The 22,868-nt window shown below is 44.2% G+C and overlaps 1 protein-coding gene across 2 annotated transcripts in view; it reads left to right on the top strand.

Moving 5' to 3' along the window:
* Positions 1 to 22,868, top strand: part of PTPN14 (protein tyrosine phosphatase non-receptor type 14) — a 153,861-nt gene that overhangs the window by 104,769 nt on the left and 26,224 nt on the right. For both annotated transcript variants that reach the window (XM_054587638.1, XM_054587639.1), the window contains exons 4-11: positions 865 to 962; positions 3,262 to 3,329; positions 8,957 to 9,027; positions 9,971 to 10,058; positions 13,584 to 13,672; positions 16,516 to 16,603; positions 17,412 to 17,494; positions 19,990 to 20,047. In XM_054587638.1, the coding sequence (XP_054443613.1) occupies positions 865 to 962; positions 3,262 to 3,329; positions 8,957 to 9,027; positions 9,971 to 10,058; positions 13,584 to 13,672; positions 16,516 to 16,603; positions 17,412 to 17,494; positions 19,990 to 20,047 (643 nt within the window). The remainder of the gene's footprint in view (positions 1 to 864; positions 963 to 3,261; positions 3,330 to 8,956; positions 9,028 to 9,970; positions 10,059 to 13,583; positions 13,673 to 16,515; positions 16,604 to 17,411; positions 17,495 to 19,989; positions 20,048 to 22,868) is intronic.

Genomic DNA, 22,868 nt, shown 5'->3' with positions numbered 1-22,868 from the left:
AAAAGAGTTTTGGTTACCAGGAGTTAAAAGGTCGTTAGCATTTGCCAGGAGTGAATGCTGGGAGAGTCTGACTCTTGCAGAGGTGACTGTGTTTTAAGAGTGTGGTCAAAGGAAGTAGAGTCCCGGGAAGGAAAGGTTTGGGGTGAACAGATTTCTAAGTGTTTAGGTAATTCTGAGAGTGCAGTTTTATTGGCAGGGAGACAATACACTGTATTAGCTGCTGAGAACAGTGGTCTAGTCTGAGGTTCGCTGATGTGGGTGGACATATTCTGTCCGTCTGCAGTTTGCTGGCTTGAGAACGCACTTGGGCTCGGAAGGCTCAGGGTTGTATTAGATTTGATTTTTTTGAGTCACTGATATGCGGGGCGAGCCTGGCTTTGAAGAGTTTTATTCTGTCCTTCCGCAGACGTCCAAAGAGTTGGCCTGTGTATGGTCTACCCTTCCAAACGTTTGAGTTCAAAAAATGGTGCGTTTCCAGCGTTTTCCCAGGAAGCGCACTGTTGACTGTGGGCCTGGTGGCTGTGGCTGTGAGCGCCCAGGCGTGGAAGGGAGCTCTCATTCTCGGTCTCTGTTAGGAAGGGCTGGTCCTTATCAGCCGGTCATCCTGCTGGCCCACAGGGAAGTGATTTGATGAGCATGTGCTCCAACTCGGAATGAACGGGATGTGGCACCTGCCACATCAAACGAAGGTAAACAAAGGCAGAGGTCACTTTCCACCTTTGAGAGAGCTGACCTTTATCAACATCACCTGTGTGTCCTGCTGTGGACACAAGGTTTGACATCCAGGGACATGGATGTGTTGGGAATATATTCCAAGTATGTGTTTTTTAAGGTTATTTTTGTTCCTTTCTTCCCCAAAACCAGGTATCAGTATTACCTGCAAGTCAAAAAAGACGTGCTTGAAGGGCGATTGCGGTGTTCATTGGAACAGGTGATTCGGCTGGCCGGCCTCGCCGTGCAAGGTAAGAGACGGGGAGGACCAGGGTGTGAATTCCCAGTTTCTCTGTGATTATGGTATTGCTGGCCTCGCAGACGGAAAAGGGAAATGTACTTAAAGATCCCTCAGTAACTCTCCCATTTCATTTCAAGACAGCTTACCTTAGAAATGCGGAGTGAGTGAGTTTTGTGGCAGGATGGTGGATTTCTTTCCCAAAGCTGTTTGCAAATTGCCTGTGCTTGTATGGTCTTCATTTTATTTGGGGGAAAAAAAAAAACCCAGCAGTTTTCATCTTGCCTTTAATTAAAGCTACATTTCAGGGTTTGTGGGACATTTTCTCAGAATTATTCTACTGCCCAATGTGGTCATATTTTGTGGCAAAAATGCTATGACTGTGTGACTTTCACATCGGTTTCAAGTGTGATAGCTTTAAACATAGTATAACTTATTCTTATACAGTTAAAGAGAGAAATTAAAAAATGCACAGTTGTAATGTGAAACAACAAATGAATTGGACTAAATTCATTTTTTTACCTATCCTGTGTAGATTTATCAGACATATTTTTACATATATTGATATAACATAGTGTTACATAATTTTTACATGTGTTTCTATATATCTCCTTATTGAGTGATAGCTTGTCTTTACTCATATTCAAAACAAGATAAAAATATAATTTTTGAAGAGAAACTTGTTTTCCTTTCAGTCATTATTTTCTTTAAAATCAGTTAACATCCAAACGTAAGCCTGTCAGCTGCTGAGTCCTTGCTGTGTGAGCTGTTATTTTAGAAGCTGTGAACTGAACTTCCCATCCCAAACTCTGAACTGCAGTTGAATCCCTTGAGTTCTATAATGTCTATAGAGGAAGCCTTCCCTTGACCTCTTTTCATTCCTGGGTATTAGCAGGTTCGTGATTTTTGTTGGCTCTACGATTCCTAGTTCGCTTCTATTGTTACCCTCTGGATGGAAGGACAGAAAACATGTTGTATCCCATCTGCCCACTTAAAGACTGGAAAAGGAAGGAATAGTGCCCAGAACAATGTAACAGAACAATCAGTGGTTATAACAGAAAATCATTAAAATAATAGAAAAAGATACCCTTAACAGGAAGAAGAGAGAGAAGATTCAGTGTGCTTCTCATCTTCAGATTGGATCTTTCTCCTTTTAAAAGGCTTTCTATTCTGTTAATTTTATTCACACACACCCTCCGCCCCCCGCCCCGGCCTTCTTCAGCCATTGAATTGGTTGCGGGCCTCCTGGATCTGGGGAGACCCTGGTGATAGCTTTTAGGCTGAAGGGAGTTGGTGAACTTATTCTCCATTCCTTTCTCACTGGGTCCTTGAAGCTAGCTCTCCAGTCTGATGAAACCTGCTGTAGCTGTAATATCTGTAAAATCCTTTCCCTGAGAGCCTTACCGGGCGGTTAGGAAGACACATCGGCAGAGATCGATGTCATGATGGAATATGGTAACCGATGCCTGTTCTTGAAAACCGGCAGAGCACGGGACCTGCGCTATTCCTGAAGGCCTCACCTGGTTGGTGCTTAGTCATGTGCATCTCCACCTTCTTGGCAGTGTCCCGCCCCTGGCCTTCTGGATTCTTTATCTGCTGTTACCTTCAAGTGACCTGAACCAATTTCTACCACTGCTAATTCTTTGACAAGAAATTAAATTTCATGCTGCTTTGATTTTTTTTTTTTTTTTTTGAGAGTAAGTGGGATTAAAAGCAAGAGATTTATAGATTTATGATACAGGCCTGCCGGGTTCATTCTGCGTGGGCTCAGACGTAGCATGGGGAGATGGAAACAGGGCAAAACCGAATTTTTGGCCTCTTGCACCCTGTGGAGACGTCTAGCAGGAGGTGTAAAGATTTGCAAGGTTGCTTGCCAAGGGTGATTTACAGTGGGAATTTCCAGCTGCAAATACATGAAGAGATACAGATGGGCTTGGCTCTGCAGTTCTCGAGATGAACCTTGAGTTAGAAAGTCCCCTTGGCAGACATTCTTAAGACCTGTGCTGATGTGTATTTAACAAGAAGATAAATACAGGTTTGGTTTAAATTTTAAGAATAGCTTAGGAATCACTTTCAAATTTCCCCATTCTTTCTAGAAAATCATGTAGCAGTGCTCACATGCTGGTGTTTACAGTATTGCTAAGTAAACATGGTAACAATATCAAACACATCTTGGCCCTGTTTTATTTCATAGTAGTGCAGAAATAGGATGCCGTGGGAGGAATAAATGTGGTGATAAGTCCACCCTATTTTATCCCATCTTTAATTTCATATAAAAAATGAAATTGTTACCTCTTCCCTCTTCTTTTCAGCTGATTTTGGAGACTATAATCAGTTTGATTCTCAAGATTTCCTCAGAGAATATGTGTTGTTTCCTATGGTAAGCATAATTTCCTCTTTCTTAATTAATTTTCTGCCTTCTTTGCATATTTAATCCTTTCCTTTGGAAGTCTCAGAGTATTTTACACACACTTATTTCCTGGGGAGGAAAGTCCATGAATTTACAAAGTACAGGCAAATTTTGTAAAATACCGAGAGAGTAAAGATGCCTCTTCCCCACCTTTTCAAAAAACTTCTCTGCCAACTCCCCTGTCCGCACCCCCCCCCCCGGCCCCTGCCAATGCCTTGGCTCTCTTCCTTTCTAAAACCAGAGCCGTTGTCCTTTGGTTCCCTCTGCGTGGAATGCCCTGCCCTAGACCTTCCAATGACTTGCCATTTGACTGAAACTCTACCTCCTAAGACAGGACGTTTTTTCCCTTGACCGCCTCCGTGATGCACTCCTATCGTCAACTCTGTCCTGTGAACCATCCCCTTGGCTGCATGTGCTTGAGAGCGCTCTGTAGCTGAACTGGTTCTCTCTCAGTCTCTCATCAGCTAGAATGTCAGCTTCCTGTTCCTCAAGCTGGGACCCCCTCTGTCTGGTCCACGGCTGTCTGGCATTGGACCTGTGCTCATAAAATTCCATTGAATGAGCCATGAAGTAAAATGTCCATTCCTATGTTAAGTCAGGGATGAGATTAGGTTTTAATCCCTGGGAAGTTTTTGATTGTTTATTTTTTGGTAGCTTTGGGGTACATGAGAAGAGTTTTATTGAGAAAGGATTAAAACTGTTTAAAAGCCCTGCAGGGGGAGAGCTCTGCCCAGGCCAACGTTCTGGCTCTTATTTTTGAAACCATAATCATTCAACACTTGCTTTTTTGATCAACCGTTTGGCCCAGAGCACTGACCTGAGTAACTAACCCCCAGGGGATGAAGTTATACAAGAAACAGTGCTTGTTCTCAGGCAGACAAAGAGTGGTTGAATCAATCGGAAGTTTGCAAAATCTAAACACAAGGTCAAGCGTAGTAAAGTACACCAGGGTTTTATATGGGGGAGAGGGTTACATGTGCTTGGGGGATTATGGAAAGTTTAAAGGCCAGTGTGTGAGCTATGTCTTAACAGGATGGGCAGGATTGCAGAGAGGAAGGGGATAAGGAATGATCCAGACCGAGCCAAGTAGCGGAAGCAAGGTGGCGTGAGTCATTGGGTAAGAGTATGCTGGCCACTCTGTTACGCGGGTGTGCTGGAGTGGACCTGCAGGTGGCAGACGAGACTGAAACGTCGAGCAGTTAGACCCTGTGGGCTCCATCCAGGCGGTTGCAGACCCCTCATTTGAGCATTGGTGGAGTAGAGCAATGGGACCGTTTGTGGGAGCTGGTCAGATGAGAATCCGTTGTGGTGTTCTGGGTGAGAGATAGGAATTAGGTGTTAGCAATGAAGATAAAGACAAGAAGGCAAAGTAAGCGATATTCTGGAAGTTAAATGGGCAGAACTTGGTGTGTCATTGGCTGTGACATCTGGGAGGAAGTCGGGTGTCTGGTGGCAACAGTTTTGAGAGACTAGGAGAAGTTAGGCTGCAGTTATCGTATATCATCAGTGCATGGGATGAATTTAAATTGGTCCACAACCGATGTTATTCTTACAGGTTAGGAAATATTGCAAGATGTCTAACTTTGCATGAATAGCTCTTTCCTTATGCTTTTTCCCTGTAAGGAGACAGCTGTTGTATGTTTTGGGTCTGCTCTCTTTTATGCCTTATTAACCTACCAATTAAATCAACTTCTATTCAAACCCTATTACTTAGCACAGAAATTCTTCACAGGATTTAGTGTCCACATGTTTGAATCAACATATCTAACCTCTGAAAAGTCAGGATGTTTTTCAGGATGCTTGGTGGGAAGAAAGTGAATTTCAGACCGTGAGCTTTGTGTGCGTGTGTATGTGTCTCAAATGGAGGCAGTGAATTAGGTTGAAAATTTTCCACAATTTCACCTTTCTCTCATTAATGGTCTTCTAAAAAAAATTTTTTTTTTTAAATTTACTGATTTAAGAGAGAGAGGAAGGGGGCAGGGGAGAGAAACATGGATTTGTTGTTCCACTTATTTCTGCATTCATTGGTTGATTCTTTTATATGCCCTGAATGGGGATCAAACCTGCAACCATGGCTTATCAGACCAATACTCTAACCTACTGAGCTACCCAGCCAGGGGTCTCATTAATGGTCTTTATCACATAGCCTTTAAACAGAGACCAGGCTTGGGTGATATTTATGAGTTTGTAGGTGGTAAAATGCCTTGATAGGTTAAAGTATGAGGAAGTAAAGGAGTTATTTTGTGTACTTTTTTCAGAGTAAGACCTTGTCCACTGAGCCCTAAGCAAGTCAGACATTTTAACAGCATAGGCCTTGTTAAATCTTGCCATGGAGAGACAAATATTGATGTTGTTATTCTTGGATATAAAACTTTCCTTTTCAGGGTAGTAGCTGCCAGTAACCCATGGCTATTTATATTCAAATTTAAATTAAAGTTTAAATAAAGTATAAAACTCAGTTTGTTAGTTGAATCAGCTACATTTAAAATGCTCAGTAGTACCTGTGACTTGCGGCCCCTGTGCCGGAAAGCTCGGATATAGACCATTCCCGCCATCGCAGGCAGCCCTGCTGAGCGGCCCCGAAGGGGCCGGGCAGAAGCCGACGTCAGTATGTACGTCGGAATCAGGATGTTCCTAGGCTTTGGCCATCAGTCCTGTATCTTCAACATCTCCCTGTCTCCTTCTGCACACATCGTGGCCTGTGGTCAGGAGGTTCTGAGCACAGCAGTCAAGCATTCTGTGCCCTTATCCTATCTCTGCCCCTTACTGGCTGTACGAACTTGGGCAAATTAACTATTTTTTTAATCTAAAAATGAAGATAAAAGGCCTAATTTGATTGTGAGTATGAAAGGAGAGAATGCCTGTGAAGTGCTTCAGTTGACATGTGGTAAATTCACAGTGTGTTTATTTAGTTGTCACTGTCGTCATCATCATCATATTACTACTATTATTATATCTAGCATTATTATTCTGTCTCTGTGTGCAGCGATGAGTGTGCTTTCCCATTTATAATGGTATAGGCATCTTGAAATGTAAGCAGACAAGAGGGCAGGCAGATGGTACCCACAATTGTTAACCAGTTTGCATAATTAAAAACTCCTGTTTGACAGTATGAAACTTACATGTGGCCTATTGAGTTGGGTTTAATAAATATTTACGGATCACTTACTGTATGTTGAAAGCTTATATATGCTCCATTGTATAAAAGCCCTGTGACAGGCCCTGGAAATGATATGGGGAAGAAGACATTGGGTGCCTAGAATCCAGGAGAGGGAGAGAGACAAGGACAGAGCATGCAGTGGGTGCACAGACTCTGTAAGGAAGATGTAGGCAGACTAGGTAAGGGCTCCAAGAGAGGCTCCAGGGCCTCTCAAGGCTCCAGAGCAGAAGAGGTGAGCCCAGCAGGGGGAGTAGGGAAGCCCCGCCGGGAGTGGTAGCTGAGAGGGGTCCTGAAGGGTGGGGTGACATTTCACACAAAGGGATGTCCTGGGTCCGGGTGGTGCTTCCAGGAGGGGTCGGCAGGAGTGTGAGTGGAGATGTAAATGCAGTTTGTCCCAGGAAGAGGCGTTTGCCTGAGCCTTTGAGCCCTTGAGGGAGGAGTAGGGAAGGCCAGGTCGCAGTTAAGTGGCCTGAATGCCAGGCCCAGGTGTTGACCTAGTTGAGTAGGCAGCGGGGAGCCATGGCAGGTTGTAAACTTCCTGCTTGGTTCCACAAGACCTTTCAAAGAGAAGAATGCATTCCTGTGGTGGGGGAGGGAAGATGGGATGAATGGCGGTGTTTGATCTTAAAAACTAACCGAATTTGTCAAACGGCATTTCTGCAGCAGAGAAAAGAACAAAGTTAAGTACACAGGGCGCTCCGCAGGTGCGCGGCTGTGTACAGGCATGCACGTTGCCATTTTTCACTGGTGCGGGCCACTTGCAGACCCTGTACGGTGGGGCATGTACCTCCGGGAGGCCCCAGGCCTGGAGTGAGGCTGTTGAGTGAGGAGAGCAGCAGAGGGGTGCCTGTGGACATGTTCTTCTTTCAAAGGAGGAAGCAGAGGTTTAATGGAGCACTTTTTGATCTTCACTTAATCTTTTTTTATTTTATTCTATTGCCACATGCCTTCTGTTAGCTTTTCAAAATCAGTTTCGGGTTATTACTGCTACTCAGTGCCTAGATGCGCACACACACAGCTAAATCTAAGCCATGTGGTGTCTTTGTTATTCCATGACATAAAACTGAAAATGTTGAGCCTATTTCCTATCATGGCCTTGACTCATTTCAATGGATGGCTAAACAGGAAACCACAAATTAATCAGTTAGCACATGAAAAATAAGAACTGCTAGCAATTCCTCTATCTTCTCTAAAATTTCTCATGACCATCTGCAGAGCTGAAGAATTTCCAGTATATAGTTACACTCCCATTTTTCAGCTCTACAAAGAAGTACTCATTTTTCACGCTTTTCACAATTTGAGATGGGATATTTCTTGTAGTTTTGAGATATACGCTTGTAGTTTTTGAGGATAGCGCTTCATCAAGGAGAAGTTAAACTGGAGGCAATCTTTGTATAAATGGTGTTATGGAATCAAGGGAATGAGGCATTTTAGGTGTTTTTCCTCAGGCAGCGCCTATGTCACAATTGGACGAGCCCCAGAAGGCCGCACGAGGACACATGGCACAGGGCCCCTTCTGACACCCCCTCTGGAGATCAGAGGAAAGTGGTGCACGTCTGTGGCCTCCATGCTGGGAAGGGTGGCCGCCGCTGGCCCTGCCACGGGAGCCTCCCCAGGCCACCACAACCTCTACGCTCACTGTCTATCAGTGTCCCAGGAACCGGTTGCTCCGGTCTCCCTGTCTGGGATTTATTCTTCCAGACTCCGTCTCTCCATTGCAGACTGAGCTTTGCTGGTAGATGTTTATTTTAACAAGCCCCGCTAATACACTCTCCATCACTGAGGCAGAGTTGGGGAAGAGATGTGCGCAACTGGCGCTAATGCCGTGGGAGCTGGCACACCACCGGTGCCAGGGGCCTGGGATTCAGGTGGTCAGGACGCCCGCTGGTCAGCGACACAGCTGTTACCTTACAGGGCTGCCTTGACGCATGTTAGGCGGCCTGGCCTCTGGGGCTCTCAAGGCCCCATCAAGCAGGTGTCTGTGTGAGCAGGCGGTTCTGGCTTGGTTTGCTGGTGGTGTGGCGGTGGACAGAGGGGCCAGGCACAGTCCCTTCCTAGGCTCAGCTCTTGAAGGGACGGTGGCCTGGAAACTCACCTGCCTTGTCCCTGTTCCTGCCAAACACATTTGTACTTAGAAAGCATTTTTTATAAAAGTTGAGTCTGAGAGGCAGGCATACAGGGAGGAAGAAGGTGAGTGAAAGAAGGAGCTATTCCCAGACCCCGCGGAATTTAGGTGGCAGCCTCAGAAATGCCTTGAAATAGTCTAAATTATAGTGGAGGGCCACATTAGAAAAGTAAAAATAAACCCCCGGTTCCTAAAAATCACAACTTTTAGTTCAAAGGAGTGAAGGGGAGGTTGAGGAGGTGAGAGGCGAAGGAGGGCGTGTGGAGAAGAAGCCAAACGGCAAACTGCCTTAACTGCTTTCTGCGTTGCTAGGATTTGGCCCTGGAAGAGGCCGTTCTGGAGGAGCTGACACAGAAGGTCGCCCAAGAACACAAAGCCCACAGGTGAGATGGGTGAGGACAGGGCTGCCGGGGCCAGCGCGAAGCCAGAGCCGCTGTCCTGCCCGTGGCAGGAGGCTTTCGGCCCCTGGCCTGAGTTTTATTTCTCCCAGCCTGTGATTCAGCTCTGCTCTGCGAGGTGTGCATAGATTTGCACTACTTGTCCTCCTTCTTCTTTCCGGGGTTTTTTTTTCCCCCTCTTTCACCCTTCCTCTCAGCCGCCTCCCTTTTTCCTTCCGTACCAGTAAGGCCACACAGATGTGGAGTTGGTGGCCAGGGGAATTTTTTTCTGTGACTTTCCTAAAAATCTGTTGCCAGGACTGGGAAGCCTGCAGCCGCCTGTGCCCAGAGTGAAGTCGTGAAAGAGCTACGTTGGGTGGGACAGTGAAAAACACAAGGGTAAAGGAGGGTGACAGTAACTTAGGAAGCACCGAGTGCTTGGGATGGGGGCTGCTCGGAGTTCTGTGGGAAACAAAGGTCCTTCCCTCCCAGCCTCAGAAGACCCGTGCAGGGGCCCTAGCATCTCCCATCTTGGCCACGTGGCTCCCAGAATATCATTCTCATAAACTTTAGTGTTTTCCTTTTGCCTTCTTTTCTTTTTAATAGTGATTTTTTCCCCCCTAGGTGGGAAAAAAACCTTTTAAAAGCAGGCAGCATTATTCTTAGGGATGTCTAGAATAATTATTAGGCTTTATAGGGCTGTGGCTCTTAATTGAATGCTTCACCTTCCTCTTATTCTTCCCTGGTGAGTAAAAGGCTACTAGTGGGGAATATGTTAATGAATTACTTCGTGAGGCACCGGGCCCTCACAGCTGGGCGATGATTGCTTTTCTCAGGGCTGCTGCTAACCCTAAACCACAGCTCTGGAATGTGCCTTCCAGAGGATAGGCTCTCCCCCTGACTTGGTTTGCCCTTAACCATTTCCTCCTTTGTTGCTTTTTGATTTTAGTGGAATCCCGCCAGCCGAGGCCGAGCTTATGTACATCAACGAGGTGGAACGTTTGGATGGATTTGGACAGGAAATCTTCCCCGTGAAGGTAGCCTACCCTGGCCTGCCCATGCTTCGGCCTTCTGAGAAGGGCGTTTGGAAAACCTGTGTTGATAGCAGCAGGCCAGGCCAGCCTGGCTTTCTTACTGCCATGTGGGATTAGTTGGCAAGTCCAGTTTACTTGAGTAAAGCAAAACTTTTTTTGTAACTAAGAGATTTTGAAGTTTTCCGTGGACTTCAGCAGAAGAATATCTCTATAGACAACCAGTTTGAGTGAGTGCCAAACACCAGCCCATGCTGTGCAGAAAGGGATAGGCTCACACCCAGTTTTGCTCTGGGACAAGTAGCTAAGGTCACGTGAGCCTTAATAGAGACCTTAACCCCGAGTTCTCTTCCCCTCACTTATTCCCTCTTCTGTTCTTGAAGCCGACACAGATGGTGTTGGACGTAGAATGAAACATTTCCTCATGCCATCATGCTTTATTTCTCTTGTCCTGTGGGTTTCCAGCCCCTTTGGTGTTTTCTGGAAACTATGCCCAGGAAACTGTTATAGCACGTCCCTTCCTTTGCCCCAAACCCCCTCTTGAAGTGGGTGTGGCTGGGGGGGGCGCATGGTACGTGGGCATTTATAGAGCTGAGCCCATAATCCAAACTCATTTTCTCCTCTCTGTTGACCAACTTCACAAAAGACAGCTTTTTTATCAGAAACCTAAAGCAACTGGCACATTCCAGCAGTCTGGGAGCCGCCTGCCATTTCAGCGCAAACATTTCGCTCCAGGCTGGCTCCACTGGCTGCTTTATAGGTGTTCTGGTCCCCGCCGGCCGCGCATTTGCAATTTGCCTTAATGAGAGCTGCCCGTGCGCATCAAGTAGAATCGAGCAGGGTGGCCGCAGCTTGCGCAAAGGGCTAAATGGCTCTTTTTTAGATTTGTTTAATTTTCTTTTGCTTCTCTCACGGCTGCCCTTCATAGGGTTGTAATCCATTTTCCTTGCAATAATGCCTCAGAAGCCATCTGCATCCCACTTACATTTCAGCAGCCCATATATAGTCATGATATTTTGGGTCATAGAAATAGAGGAAACTTTTCTCCACTGCTAGAAAACTGACTTCCAGCCCCTGGAAGTCGGGGGGTTTTGTTGTGGTGGTCATTTGCTTGTTTTGTTTTTAGTACTTCTGAATTGTGGGAAGTAGGGGCAGTGGAGATAGTGTTGGAATCCACTGTGCTTGGTTCTGATGCACTTCTAGTGTGTTCTTTAGTGGCAAAAGCCCAAGGAGGACACTCTACCTTACTCTGAGTCGGCAGGCAGGCATTGCTGACTCACTGCCCGTGGGCGTAAATTAACTGGGCTTCTTTTTTCTTTTTTTCCTCTCCCTGCACATATCTGTTCATGACTAAGGTGACCACCTACAGACCACAGGATTCCTGGCAACCCCAGGGTGCTGGGCGGGTCGGCAGCACTGGTGGCGGGGAGATGGCAGCACTGAGGTGGCGGGAGAGCAGCTGGGAGTGTGCACAGGACAGGCTGTGGCGGTGCTGCTCCTTACTGACCCAGCAAAGTATAAAACCCGGTTATGGTGGATTTGTCCTAGGGAGGAACATTTCCATGTAGTGGGGGCTTTTCCCTGAGTGGCACCTCGACAGTTCTCAAGGTTGGACGAGTATCAATCCATTTCCCGACAGGTGTGCCTTCCTCTTCACACACCTGTGTGGTTAGAGCACACGGACACAGGGAGGGTGTTCTGGAAGGAGTCAGACAGAGCATGGAGCCTTGACCCTGCGCCATGCTACACAGCGAGCCCTTCAGTATGGACCGGTGCAGTGCCTCGGGCGTCAGTGCTGAGATTTTTCCACTGCCCCGCCCGGGGGATCTGCTCCTTCCTGTGCCCACCCCCGCCCCCGGACCACCGCCACCAGACTGCCGCGATCTGCTGGCAAAGTGCCCAGGAAAGCCTTTCCGCAGAACTTTCCTTTCTCTTCCCATCTCCACTCCATCTATCTTCTTTTCCCATGCATCTACTGTCACGTGACTGACCTCTTCATTTCTCGTAATGACAAGGCACCCTCTCTCCTTCCCAGCTCTTACTCTGTTAACCCTGGCTGCCCTGGCCCCCAGCAGTGGCTCACCTTTCTCCACCCCCGTGCGAAGGCTCCTCTTCTAACGTTAGCTTTGGTAGGTAGGTTGAGAAGAGATCCCTGAGTGGGGACCCTGTGTGTCATCTTGGTGCCTTAAATGGGATCAGAATTCTGAGGAATGTTGAGGCCCTTCTTTCCATCCTGGGCCCAGGCGTGTGTGGCCTTCCTCTCACTCCACAAAGAGGATGTCCCCTCGGTGAACGCAAGGGGCTGAGTGACAGTTCATTCACTGGATGTGGAGCCTCGTTCCCACTCTGCTGTCAGGAACACTGGTGGCCAGGTTATGTTCTCCCACGCAGGAAGTTGGAAGCACCTGACTGAAGATTAGACACCTGAGTCTCCCCAACACTTGGCCCAGCAGATCATAGACGGTGAAGTCTACAGTCCCTGTGCCCCTCCACCCCCCATGTTCACAGGGTTCTCAACCAGTGCTTAGCATCCCCCCTGTGGACTGCGATAAGGTCACTCAGCATCCCCCTGCGTGGCGTCCCGATAGCGATCACAGAGGCAACACAGTGAGAGCAAAGCCAGGGAGACCGACTGGGCAGGGCGAAGAATCCTCGAGTCCAGGATACCATCCTGGGAGCCTCAGAGAGAAGTATGCATAAGAAACCTCCTTGAAGGAGTAGAATACTTTTAAAAAGGAACATTCAGAAAATAAAACAACTCTCTGAAATTAAAAGTATAATATTAGAAATGGCAAGCTTAATCGGTTAGAAGATTAAAATTTAAGAAAATCTCACCAAAAAACAAACTAGTGGAACGTGGGAGGCAGAAGATAAAATTAGAGGGCCAGCTTGGGATGTCCGACCTCTGAATCACAGTTCTAAAAGGAGTAAACAGAGGAAACAGGAGGTGGTAATTTGAGAAAATATCCTAGGACTGATAAACATGAGGTTGTAAGATAGATAGCCAAGCTTAGTAGGTTCATATAAGACACACAATAGGGCTCTAAGTGTGGAAGTCGGTGCCCCCAAGGAAGAGGAAATTGTGGGGCCAGGTTCACTGTGGGCTTCTTTTAAACAGGCTCTAAAGGATATTCAGTTCTTCAAACTATGTGTCTATATAATTATGCATGTAATATGCATAAATAATCAAGCTATGCACATGCAGTTTTGATTTAAGTAACAAAAACTAAGGTAAAAAAAAGATATTCATAGATGTTCATGAAAGAAAAAATCTGAACTGCTAAAAAAAAATCTCAAAACCTAAAATTTGTTTAAACAGAAAATGTGACAAATTAAGAAGAAGGAAAAAATGTATATACATAATACATTAGGATGTGCAGGGAGGTGCATCTCTTCAGGATCTAGATGCCTTACTGTCATGATGCTGCCTGTGACTCTTTCCATCTCTGGGTGCTGCAGGCCAGGCGCTCGGCGCTGCCAGCCCGCCGGTGATCTGTGTCCTCACAACTGTCTTTTATTGATCTTACACAGGACAATCATGGAAACAGTGTGCACCTGGGCATTTTCTTTATGGGGATTTTCGTGAGAAACAGAATCGGAAGACAAGCAGTAATACACAGGTAGTCTTATTTGCCTTTTTCTCCTTTTTTGTCTTTTGAGGGACTCTAAAAAAACCCACTGAGCATCAAAGTTGTACAAATGAGTTGAGTCAGACCATTGGTCAGAGTTGAGCTTTTCTCAACTCAGTGAACATCAGCCCTCTGTGGGATTTAAGCGGTTATGGAGAAATTCATCTCACTTTTCCCAGAGTCCTGCTAGGGGGTGGGGGTTGGGGAGTGGGGGAAGCCTTCTTCCCACCTGATTCCAGGAAGGGCATTGTTGAACCCCCACTGAGCCAGAAGAACAGGAACTAAGGGAACTAAATTTTATGAGTCTGGCTGGAAACAGGCTCTCCAGTTGTCTCTTGCGGATTCCCTTTGCTGGGATACCCATGACGAATCATTAAATTCGAACTGGTTTCTCCCCCTTGTCCTGCACCCACTGCCTAACCACAGGTGTTAGAAAAGTGCAAACTAGTTTTTTATGTTCACAAAAGCGGATTCGTTGGGAAGGTGTGTTTTAAAAAAGCAAACAATTGGTTATAAAGGGCTGTGGTACTTTTGACTATTTTGATCCTTTAACCCTCTTTTCCATTTGACATGAGGATTCCCCGTGTCAGAGTGTCCCCTCAATTACATGCCAGTGGGCTTGCTCTGCATTAGTGACCATAGATTCCACGTAGTGTCGACGATCTAAAAAAATTACATGCTTGCTTTTATTTACGAGGAAATAGGGCCTGCTATTTTTTGGAAGAACAGCTTTACGGTGTGTGCATCGGACAGGCAGAGTTGTGCATTAGGGCAGGTGATCAAGGCTCAGTTTTAGAGAAAAAGCACAGTTCGCCGTCTGGAAGAACTGTTGGCCGGCTACATACTCTCTGGGCCAGCAGTTAATGCTTGTCATGTTGAGAAGCCCTTCCTACCAAAAGCTTCCTAATTGGCTTTTTTGTCCCCCTCGGTCCCCACCCTGCCATGACTTTTGTCCTTTATTTTCTCTTGCTCTTTGAACAGAGACATTATTAAAGTGTGAGTAGGGAGAGAGACCTTTGAGGTTACAGAATAAACTAGACTTTTGGACATATTTAGTCAATTCCATTTACCTACAAGAAATTACAAATTAATTGAGTAAAATAAAGAAATATGTACAGACTTGTAACTATAAAATTTTATGCCCATTTAAAGCTATCCAGGCATTTTGTCCCACGTACTTCTCCATAGCATGAGGGAATAAATATTCCATTGAACTGATAAGTTTCCAATGCATGCCCAGTGCTGATTTCAAGATAGTGGCGGTGATTTCTCCAGAGTTAAATCAATGCTTCATAGAAGAAAATAGCAATTTGAAAGTTTGCCAGTTATAAGCCACTCCAAGGATTTGTTCATTTCCTTAGGAACTTCTTCCAGGCCTCTTCCTTTAGTACTTATCATGGAACCCTTTACAGGGTGGAAATTCATGTCTACTATGTCATATTAATCATGCCACTAGGTGAAGTCAGTGGCGCAGTGAGGAGTGGATTCAGAGTTCTGGCAATTGACTTGACGGAATGGAGCCAGGGGAAACCCGATGGCTCTTCTCTCTAGAGACCTTCACTGAGAAGCGTGTAGTTATGAGGTCACATAGATGTGATCTGATGGGATTTCAAGTTGGCAAACAGCTGTGCTGAGCACCTGTAGCCAATATGGCCCCAGCAGATGCATATAAACACAGTTGGTCCTGGAGTCATGGAAAGATGATTGGAGGAAAATCTGGAAGCCCTAGGTATAGAAGTTATCCATCCCTGATGGGCAGAGTGAATGCGGCTGAGTCATGTACTCATTTGTGCCTAAACTGCCTCATCTCTGAAGTAGATGCCTTGTCTGCCTTAGAGAGTTGATCAAAGAACCATCAAAGAACCGTACTCTATACAAATGGGAGGAAATGTTATTACTTTTTAATTCTTTCAGCAAGCATTTAGTGCATGCTGTGTTCCAGGTACGTGGCTCAGTGCTTAGAATACGGAAATGAAGAAAGCGGAATCTCTACCCAGAGTATGGGGCTTGTAGCCTACTCTGGTTTCGTTAGGATCTAGTCACAGAAGTAAGCAATTGTAATGCAATGTCATAACTGATAGAGGACGACACCAGGTTCCTTCCTTGCATGTGGGTGATTGGGGATGGGGAAGGGCTTCCTAGAGAAGGTGACTCCCGGGCTGAGTCTTAAAGGAATCATCCAGGCAGAGGTGGAAGTGTAATGAGTAAAAGCATGATGAAATGAAGTCAGTGGCCAGGAATTATAGGTGGGGGCTTATTTCCCCTTGTCTGGTGGTTATTTCTGTGTATCACATTTTAGATAAGGTCTCCATGAGGAAAGAGAAGGATACATGTGTTTATATCACAAAAATGTAGGCACATTCAACACCTCCTGAGCATTTTTTCTGGGTGATATAATCAGTAATGTACATTACAACACAGACTCTATGCGAATTCTTCAGCCTAGATTCCAGGAACATAGGACCTTCAAATAATGTGTTCTTCCATCGTTAAAAGCCGGGATCATGAGAAATACTTTGTCAGTTTGGAAACATGAAAAACAAGGCAGCAGAAGTGACTTGCAAATTTTCCTCCTACTAGTTATAAAGGAAACGATACTTCATGAATAGCAGTATCTAGATATAGTTTACATAGGATTTTTTAGCTATTTAAATAGATGCATGTTGCATTTTCTGTACTTTTATGCCTTTTGAAAAGGAACATTTAGTTGTTAAAAAACCAGCTAAATTGTTATGTATAAAATTAGATTCAGCAGTAGCCAGGGACCCTCCTGTATGGGTTCATAAATGCACAGACCATTTAGGGGCAAATGTGGTTGCCTTTCTTTTGACCAGGTGGAATGATTTGGGGAATATCACTCATAACAAGTCGACCATTCTGGTGGAGCTCATCAACAAAGAAGAGACTGTGCTCTTTCACACGGTAAGCAAAGTGGACAAAGGCAGGGTCCTGCAGGCAGCTTGCTCTTGAACTTCTCAACTTATAATATCCTTTCTTTGTTCCCCTTACCTTGAGAGACTATTCTATTGAACTGAAACTGCCAATACTTGCCCAGTGCTATTGTGACTTAACTCGGGATGGCGGTAGTGATTTCATATTCAAAATGCCTCCTTTCCAAGCTGAGTATTCACTCTTGGATCTGGGTTCTTCCACCTGCCTTATTTGTGATGGGTCGCATTGCCTGGCTGGGCACGTTCCTCAACACTGTAGTTACAGCCCTCCTCAGGTGACCCCTGAGTCTATCACGTGGGATTTTCTTTTGCTGGCTGACCTGGATTTTCTGTCTGATCATAGCCCAAACCTGATCTGAAGTCAACTGAGCCATTTCCCTTCTGTTGAGGGCCTTTTGGAGAGCCAAGGCTGTTCATGCATCTCTCTGCCACTCATTTAATGATGCTTGGTGTTCATTCATTCCATGCTCTGCCTTGATTCATTCATTCATAAAGCACTTGGTTTGGAATTATGTGAAGACACACCAATTCATCAATGTAACCCCAGTGACTTGGCCATAAGGGATTCTTTAGCAGACAGCCTGGTCTTGTCATCCTTTGGCGGGCCTCATATGCATGCCTACCACTCAATTTCAGCATGTTGGTTTGTGGCTCCCGATGTTATTTTGTGATTGACAGGAAGGGAGGAAGGGAACATGCCCCTGTTTAGAAGAATCCTTGTCAAATGTGTATATAACCAAAGAAATGTTTATTTTTCTCTCGGTCTCTTTTTTTCCAAGGATGATATTGAAAATGCCAAGTATATTTCTCGGTTGTTTGCTACACGGCACAAGTTTTACAAACAAAACAAAATCTGCACTGAGTAAGTAAACATTTTGTCTGTCTTCTCAAGGGATGGTTTGGTCAAATTAAACTCGTGCTTTGGGGATGTTGGCGATAGCTTTTTCCATTTACTCTTTTCCCTCGCTCCTTGTAGAAGCCAAAGAAGTAAGTCAAAGCCGGGCAGGAGTGCGAGTGCTTTAATGATGGAGACTGTGTGGTGGAGTTAGTACCTATGCCTAGAGAGGAGATAATTCACAAATTGACTGTGAATATCTGACTGCCTGGATGGCTTGGCCCACTATTACTATTAGTGCCTTTCCGACCTCTGTGATGAGTTTTGGAGGAGCTGAGCCGTTCCCAATTTGCCAGGGTGTCCCTTCGTGTCAGATGTGGAGGATGTTCAGAAGCGTGTGACACAGTGACGAGCCAGCTTGAAAGGGAAGAAGCTCCTGTCATCCTCAGCCCCGTTTCGCTTACACAGTTGGGTAACCCTGCGTGTGCTTCTGGGTCATGTCATCTCCCTGTAAATGAGAGGCCAGGGTAATTAGAGGAAGACTTGGAAGACACTAATAGATATCACAAGTCCGTATGTGTGTGTTTTAAATTTAATTTGGAAATCAGGATGATAAAAGGAGTCTGATGAGGGAACTTAAATGTGACCTGACCTTGGATACAGCGTGCTGGGACTCACGCTATCGTTGCCTTTACCTTGAATTGCCTTCAAAAGGTGTTCCTCGGCAGAGTACGTCGGCTGTTGGGGCACCCAGAGTGTTTAATTTTGGTTCAAAGAACTTCGGGGATGTAAATGCAAGAGAGGGACTGCCTTTCCATTCCCCCAGTGGACACATTCAAGAGTGCGCGAGTGCGGTCCTAATGCAGTTCTGCCGAAGAGCGCGTTTTAGAAGTGCGTCATCGGGTGCTGGCAGACTTTCCTCTCCACACGCCGGAGGTGCTTTCAAAGCAGTCCCAGCAATTGGCCATGGTCAAAGTCTGGAAGTATATTTGATACTATTAGATCTGCCAGCAGAGTTTGCAAATGTAAATCAGAAGAGCACTGATCAGGGAGTGGCAAATTAAGTAGCCAGAGCTGTCTCGTGGACAGGCACGCGCACATGCCTTTCTTTTGGACAGGTTCCCTCTAGGTCATTTCTTTCCAGTTTTTTTTTTTACTTCCCATCACTATTTACCCCCTATACCCTGCCCATCACCTCCATCCACCCTCTTCCCTTCAATCGCCACACTTTTTGTCCATGTCCTTGAGTTCTCTTTGCAGTTTTACTTTGCAGTTGCCTTTCATGTGTGGGGGTGTCTTTGACATTAACAAGAATCCTATAGTCAGCTGCTGAAAGGTGAATTAAGAAATATGTGGAGAAGTGAATTTTATTGTAATAAAATTCTGGTTTGAACATTTCTCAGCAAAAGGATTAACTCTAAAAATCTATGGATTATTTGTATTTTTTTTTTTCCTGTGGTCTTTGAATATCAGCGGACGTCCCATATTCGACTGCAAACTAAGGAAATTATATTTTTCCTATTTCTGTAAGAGCCATTCCTTTCCTCTTCCTAACCAGGAATGGGAGTTTCCTCCCTTCCTACCTGATAAAAACTGGGACTCTTGAAAGTACTTTTTTTCCTTCTCTCACAGAGTTACTGCTTGTCACCTGCTGAGATAGCGCCAGGGAGTGGTTCCCATGATTCTTGACTTGGGGAGAAAAAATGTAGAGGAGAGAGGAAAGGGTGTTTAACAGTGGGTCTAATAACATTGTATTTGGCCACTTAAAAAACCCCCAATATTATTATATTGTTTCCATTATTTTGTTAAAAAAGGATATTTTTTTATCACCAAAAAGGTACGAAAGATGAAATTTCAAAATACAGAGAATGCTTTAAATTGAAGAATTTTAGCTTGATGGCCCACTCCACATGTCTTGGGTTTTTAGGACTTACTTCTCAAAGGCTCCTTTGATTTCAGTTCTTAAGAATTTGATAATATTCTTAGTCCCCACTCATTTCTATTTCTATATTAAAAAAATCTCTACATTAAAAAAAATCATGTTGAATCTCAATCTGGAAAAGATCTGATCAGATGGATATTTGCAATATGTATTAGCTTAATTAAAAATACCTTTGTACCTCAAGAATATATAACTTATTTTGGATCTTTTCATTTTACTGGCAGTATTTTAAAAATATTTTTGTTCTTATTATGAAAAATTTTTACGTATATACAAAGGTACAAGGAATACAGTTTTTAAAAATCCATGTAATAATGGTAAATGTTTGTCTTTCTTACTTCCCTTATAATCTTTCTTTAGAAATAACCCTCATTCTTCTAATATTACTTTGTAAAACTTTTTGTAAAAGTACCATATATTCCAAACATTTTGAAAATAAAAGAATAAAAGGAGAAACCCGAATTTTTCTTAGCTCTACTTACACGGAAATCGTGTTTATGGTTCACTGTTAGTCTTGCTCTCGTGTTTGTCTTATATCTAGTGAATAATAACCATTCTTATTTTTCACCTTTTTACGTAGACAATCAAACTCTCCACCCCCCATCAGACGCCAGCCCACCTGGAGCCGGAATTCCCTGGTTTGTATGAAATACTTAGTAATCGAGTAGCCTGTCTGCTGGGAGGGCGTGTCCTTTTGTTGCTAACTTGAGAGGAGAGGTGGCCAGGGCATCATGACCCGGTCAGATCGGGTGAGGATGCAGGAGGGCATCAGTCTGCCAAGTAGGTTGGATGCACACCCGCCCTGTCCCTCGGTGCCCATCGCGCCCATCACTTCCCTGAATGTGGCCCAAGGGGAGGTTCACTCCCTGAGTGAGTCTTACTCCAGGTTGATGAGGCCACGTTCCTGCGCCTGTAACCTGTTGTTTCTATCTGCGTGTTTTCATCTGTTGTTTTAATAAACTGTTTCTGGTTGTTACATGTAGACATGTCTTCAGATATAAGCTCCACAAATTCTTTTGTGCTCACTGCCGTAGGTAGAGCTTAGTAACAAATCAGAAAATGCTTTTTAAATGAGCAGAAACTGAATAAACCTAGTTGATGTTCTCAGGTCAGGTACTCAATAGGGAAGATTAATTGAACTTTTCCTGATTATAAGGGCAACAAAATTTGAATTGACCCACTTTTCTACCTAACATTAGCTTTTTAAAAAAATTTAAACTGTTCTCCTCCTCATGTGAATAAGGAGACACATGTGCTTTCTAATTTCAACACATGTGCTTTGTCTTAGGCTCTGTTCTATTTTAAGGATTCCTTAAGGATACTATAGTAGAAGGGTGTCAAAAAATTGATTTTCTTTAAAGGTTTCTACTTGTTTTAAGTCATAATTCTTTATTTTAGGTTATGATTTTTTTATACATAGTTAAAACAAACATGTGACCTTTTAATTTTTCTAGATGAATAGTTTCTTTGAGTTGATAGACAAATAAAATTGAATTTTTCTTTATACACAACAGGGTGTACCAGAATTGTATATTTTTAACTTGGCTTTTGAAAGGAAAGTTTTGAGGAATTTTGGGGGGAGGGGAATGCATAGATGTGAACTCCTAGAATTCTAGAGTTACGTCATCACATACTAACGCCTGAGCATCCATGGGCATATCGTGAATCTTGACCTCATGGACAATATCTGACAAGTACGCTTGCTCTGGAGAACTAGGGTCACTTGGAGCTCTTCTCCTGGAGTACCGGTAGGTTTGTTCATGGCACTGGCGTCCTTCCTCTTCTCTTTTGTGAATAATATTTTTATTTTCCCCTCTTTAGACCCCATCTGTTTGTATTAGTGAGATAATTTTTCCTTTCTGTCCATGGAACACTATGGGAGGCACAGTGTTTTCAGGCCGTCTTGTGATCTAATCTCATCCTACTTATCTGGGGAAGCTAGAGAGGCTTCCCTCCCAGATTAGGATGAAGTCAGCCTGCAGGAGCCAGATCACGGCTTCCCTCTTTCCTCTGCCCTCTAGGATTAAACCGCTTCACCAGGAGTTCCTTGGATTGAGTCAGAGTCAAACCAGATAACATTGTTTCTTTTGGCTTCCTTGCTGATAACCAGATGGCCACTGACTCCCTTTCTCTCCCCTTCTGCTGCCTGTATTATGGCATCTTACTGGTTTTTGTATTAGCAAACCTGGAAAGAAATAGAATAATATATTAGAATATGTAAAAGATGGACTAAATAATATAATCCTGAAATGGTGTCAGGAGGATTACTTATTATTGTCCTTTGCCTGCATACTTAATGCCAGCTCATTTACAGTCCCTTAGTTTTTGGATTTTTTTTTTTTTTAAATAAGAGCAAGAAAAGGCAGTGAGCCAGCATTGCCTGCCATGTATTTCCATTCCCTTGTATGAATCCCTCCCCACTGTGTTTTTTTTTAAGCCTCAAAACTGGTTGCCCTATTCTGGAAAAATTGAGTTGAATTATGTATTACTAAGAATTGGAAAAATATTTTTAAATTGCAACTCAAAACCCAGCCAAAGGAAATTTGGAAATATTTAGGAGAGCTGATATAATACCTTTTCTTTGGTACTCTGAACTTTCTTACATTAATTTCAATTCTTTATTTCTTCTTCCCTGATTTTTTAAAATTTTTGGATCCCTTGTCTTTGTTTGCTCTTTTGATGCTGAAGCATTATCTGTAGCAGAGGAAATGGTAGATAAGTTATTTGCCCAGAACTTTGGCGAGTGCTCATCTTCTGTTGAGAGATACTGAGAAAGTGTGACCCCTGCTGGCTTTGGCTTGTTTTTTAGTGTGATCTCAGTTTTTCCTCCTAAAGCAGCCACATTCCAATGAGTGTCTATAAGGCTAATTTTAAAATAATCAAAAAGAAATATAAGAGATCCTCCTGTTTGGTGGTTCACAACTTTAAAGTTTAAACTTGTTTGGTATCACAACTCTTTATTCAAACAAACTCTCACCTGGAACCCCAATATATAAATAAAATGGATCGTGTTTGAGGTAGGGGAAGGGAGGAGGCTTGGTTTGATTGACAGGAAGCTGAGACCTACTTGAGGTTAAATGATTAGATCACATTAGCGACTAATCGTATTTCCTTTGTTGGCTCTCCAAATGTTGAACTTATCTAAGCATGTTTTTGTTCTTTAAAAATTCTACTGTCCTCTGCAGCTGGAAGTTACTCAGATTGAGTCTAAAGGGCCATTTTTAAGAGCCTTATGGGAAAGATTCTTCACTGGAGGGATAGTTGGTTGACTGGGATTCTCTGCAAGGCCTTTTCACATTTGAGTCTACACGGGAGGGGCCCGTATGTGGTCTTGAGAACTATATGCTCACTGTTGTGCATTACATTTCTGATTTTTCTGTAAATTTGCGCGTGGGCCCTGCCTGAGACCTCCTGGCCCCTGTTTGAGGTTGATGGGGTGCGGGAACTGGGGTTGCAGGT

This window comes from Pteronotus mesoamericanus, unplaced genomic scaffold (assembly GCF_021234165.1).
Source record: "Pteronotus mesoamericanus isolate MK-2021 breed Mesoamerican mustached bat unplaced genomic scaffold, CSHL_Meso_final scaffold_1186, whole genome shotgun sequence".
NCBI lineage: Eukaryota > Metazoa > Chordata > Mammalia > Chiroptera > Mormoopidae > Pteronotus > Pteronotus mesoamericanus.
The sequence above is the reverse complement of the archived record's forward strand: the minus strand, read 5'-3'. Positions and strand labels throughout refer to the sequence as shown.